Source organism: Bison bison, unplaced genomic scaffold (genome assembly GCF_000754665.1).
Source record: "Bison bison bison isolate TAMUID 2011002044 unplaced genomic scaffold, Bison_UMD1.0 scf7180017864390, whole genome shotgun sequence".
Classification (NCBI taxonomy): Eukaryota; Metazoa; Chordata; class Mammalia; order Artiodactyla; family Bovidae; genus Bison; species Bison bison.
In genome coordinates, this window is record NW_011494962.1 from 5351329 (window position 1) to 5355143 (window position 3815).

Sequence of the window (3815 nt, forward strand, 5' to 3'; positions counted from 1 at the left end):
AGCAGAGACATTACTTTGCCAACAAAGGTCTGTCTAGTCAAGGCTATGGTTTTTCCAGCAGTCATGTATGGATGTGAGTTGGATTATAAAGAAAGCTGAGTGCTGAAGAATTGATGCTTTTGAACTGTGGTGTTGGAGAAGACTCTTGAGAGTCCCTTGGACTGCAAGGAGATCCAACCAGTCCATCCTAAAGGAAATCAGTCCTGAATATTCATTGGAAGGACTGATGTTGAAACTGAAACTCCAGTACTTTGGCCACCTGATGTGAAGAACTGACTCATTTGAAAAGACCTTGATGCTGGGAAAGATTGAAGGCCGGAGGAGAAGGGGACAACAGAGGATGAGATAGTTGGATGGCATCACCGCCTGACATGAATTTCAGTAAGTTCCGGGAGTTGGTGATGGACAGGGAGGCCTGGCATGCTGTAGTCCATGGGGTTGCAAAGAGTCAGACACAACTGAGCAACTGAACTCAACTGATGGCTTATTTATCTCTGAATCTTCAAGTTAACAGTTCTTGGGATAAAAGAGGCATTAAATGTTCAAACTAGAAGAGATCTAGTTTGCTACAGGATCTAATTTCAACAGGACTTCATTCGATATTGCAAGAAAAGCATTTTGGAAGCAGTTTAAATTCTTTATTTAACAAACATGTATAGTAATGCATTCTACATTTTCTGAAGTTAACTCCCGAAAATCTCAGTTCTAATTTCAGATAACTTGTGTTCTCAAATTATGTGACCCCCTTTTGGTTTGGAAAATCATTTCTTCAGGACTGGATACTACCATGGGACTCAAACAGAAACAAAGACTTCTCATGTTCAAATAATTTGGTATTATTTTATAAAATACATAAAACATAAACAAAAATATGCTGTGCTTACAAGGGAAAATTTAGTTCTACTCAGTTCAGTTCAGTCATTCAGTCTTGTCCGACTCTTTGCCACCCCATGAATCGCAGCATGCCAGGCCTCCCTGTCCATCACTAACTCCCGGAGTTCACTCAGACTCACGTCCATCGAGTCGGTGATGCCATCCAGCCATCTCATCCTCTGTCGTCCCCTTCTCTTCCTGCCCCCAATCCCTCCCAGCATCAGGGTCTTTTCCAATGAGTCAACTCTTCACATGAGGTGGCCAAAGTACTGGAGTTTCAGCTTCAGCATCATTCCTTCCAAAGAACACCCAGCCCTTTAGAATGGACTGGCTGGATCTCTTTGCAGTCCAAAGGACTCTCAAGAGTCTTCTTCAACACCACAGTTCAAAAGTTCTACTAGACAGGTTCAAAAAATATTGATGCTACCATCAAAAATATAAACAAAAAATAATCCCAAGTAACTTAAATACTTAAGGAATAGATATTTTAAATTACCATACGAATACTTATTTTCATGCTCCACTGCAGTCCCACCTTCATTCTCAATAATCTGATTCACACTAAATTGGGGGTTTAATAGGTACATTAACTATCTATTCAAATTCACACATTCACTCCCTCAACAAATATAAACGTACTCAAGTGTGCCATACCCTGATGCTTCTTTTTAGGTAACTTAAGGGTTTTCTTCACTTGAACTAAAGAAAGTTGAGCTTCTGGAACTGTCTCACTGCCTAGAAATTTAATACATAACCAGCACCACAGATACGTTTGAGTATGGAGAAGAAAGTACCAAGAAGTGAAATGTCAGCAAATGGGGGATGGGGGCTCCCTGGAAGCGGCAGTGGCACATAAGGGTTAAGAACAGTGCTGGGTTCAAATCCTGATTCCAGTACTTTCCCCCTGTATCCGTTACCTCGTCTATAAAATGGTAATTAATAATAAATAATTCATAGATTTGCTGGAGAATCGAATGCAAAAATGGAATACAATGTGTTCCAAAGTGGCTGATATTCATTAAACGGTATGATGCCAGTCTCTGCTGCGGGAACAAGGGAAATGTTTTCCTGGCTAGAGTTCATCTCGGATATATACGGCTTAAAATGAAATGTACATACATCACTGTCAAGGCTGGGAAACTACCCCACAGCCAATCCAGACAACCAGTCCATGAAGCTAAGTGATTTCACGATGTCCAGACAAGCCAGAGCTAGGAGAGATTAGTCAGGGTTCATGGGATCACACTGCATTTTGGTGTTCTAAGCCCCTTCCCAATTTCCATCACACAGACAAGCTGGTGAGGAAGGACACAGCCAGAAGTCGAGCACGGCCCTTAAAGGACTTCGGCTCCAGCCTCGCCCTTGCCGGCAGCACGCAGGTGGAGCCCCCTGTCTTCAGTCCCGCCTTTGACACCAGGAAAAGCCCGCAAACCGGCCCTCCTTACTCGGTCTCCTGGGCAGGACAAATGGGTAGGACTTCATGACTATACAGCTCTCTCGCTACATCATTTTCACCGAACTCTTTAGACTACAACCCGCCGCCCCACTCCTTCCCGCAGCCCCGGGCCGGGCGGTTCTGAACAGGACCGTCACTTGGAAAGCCAGGGTTTATCTCCCAGGGGCGACCGGGTCACAAGACCCTCTCTCTCCCGGGCAACAGTACTGCCTGCGCCCTGGCAGCGCTGCCGGTTAACTCCTGGATTCCCACGCCCCGGGGCTTGAGCACCGCCGCTGGGCAGTCGGGGGTTGGGATGCTCACCAGCTCGGCGCGACCACCTTTGTGCAGCCGACCCACGAGTAGCGCAGGTGCCGACGGTTTAGGCCTGGCCTTGCACTCGCCCACACGCGGCCGCCCTACATTCCGCGTCGGAGTTGGATTAATTCTCACTCAAACATTCCGTCAATATATAAAATATTAACGCTTGGCAAGACCCCTGCGCGCAACTCTAGGCCTGCACCTCGCGCTTTCCTATTGGACACTACAATAGGTCTCAGAGGTGGGGCCGGCCCCATCGGCGAGAACCACTCCCTCTGATACCTCCCGTCCAATCGGAGGCAGGGAGCCGCACTTGCCTTATTTGCATACAAGTTACTCTACATAAGCTCAGATCCCGAGGCATTCGCTCCGAAAACACCTATTTCTAAGTTGACGATACCTGTTTCCCAAACGGAGTCCAAACTCAGCACTTCAGCGTCTGAAACAAAGGGGAAGATCACTTACTGCCCTGCGATGCATTTCCCAAGCTACGTCCCTAGCGCGGGCCCCGGGCTCCCCACTTCGAGCTTTGCTGCTCACACCTCCCCCAGCCTCAAGCCTAACCCCGAATCATCCGTCCGAACAACTGCAATTGTAAAGCTTTCTCTGAAGCACCTATTAGCACATTCACCATGAAACTTAAGCGTGATCAACCCTTTTTTTGAGGTTTTGGTGGCCCTAAAAAGGGCCTTTTGGAATCTGATGATAAGCCGCAGGCAGAGCTCAGCCACCGAAGCCGTAGAGGGTGCGGCCCTGGCGTTTCAGAGCGTACACCACATCCATGGCCGTGACCGTCTTGCGCTTGGCGTGCTCCGTGTACGTCACTGCATCGCGGATCACGTTTTCCAAGAACACTTTGAGCACTCCACGGGTCTCCTCGTAGATGAGCCCTGAGATGCGCTTGACACCACCACGGCGGGCAAGACGGCGAATTGCGGGCTTCGTAATGCCCTGGATGTTGTCCCGTAAGACCTTCCGGTGACGCTTGGCACCTCCCTTACCTAGCCCTTTCCCTCCTTTGCCCCTGCCAGACATTTTCAACAAGAAAGAGACGACAATCGTATTAAGCAAGCTCGTATCAGTTCGGGAAGCTAAGAACCTGAGCTAATATATCCTTATAGCGGACCTGGTTGAAAACCTCAAGATAGTGGGCGGAGCTAAGTCCCCAAAAGGTGTTTTTTTTTTT

At 47.7% G+C, this 3815-nt stretch overlaps 1 protein-coding gene across 1 annotated transcript; it reads right to left on the reverse strand.

Moving 5' to 3' along the window:
• Positions 1–3296: 3296 nt before the first annotated feature.
• On the reverse strand, positions 3297–3719 carry LOC105002190 (histone H4). Its single transcript, XM_010858721.1, has one exon. It carries the CDS (start codon positions 3662–3664, stop codon positions 3353–3355), a length of 312 nt encoding a protein of 103 aa, XP_010857023.1. The 5' UTR covers positions 3665–3719; the 3' UTR covers positions 3297–3352.
• Positions 3720–3815: the final 96 nt, after the last annotated feature.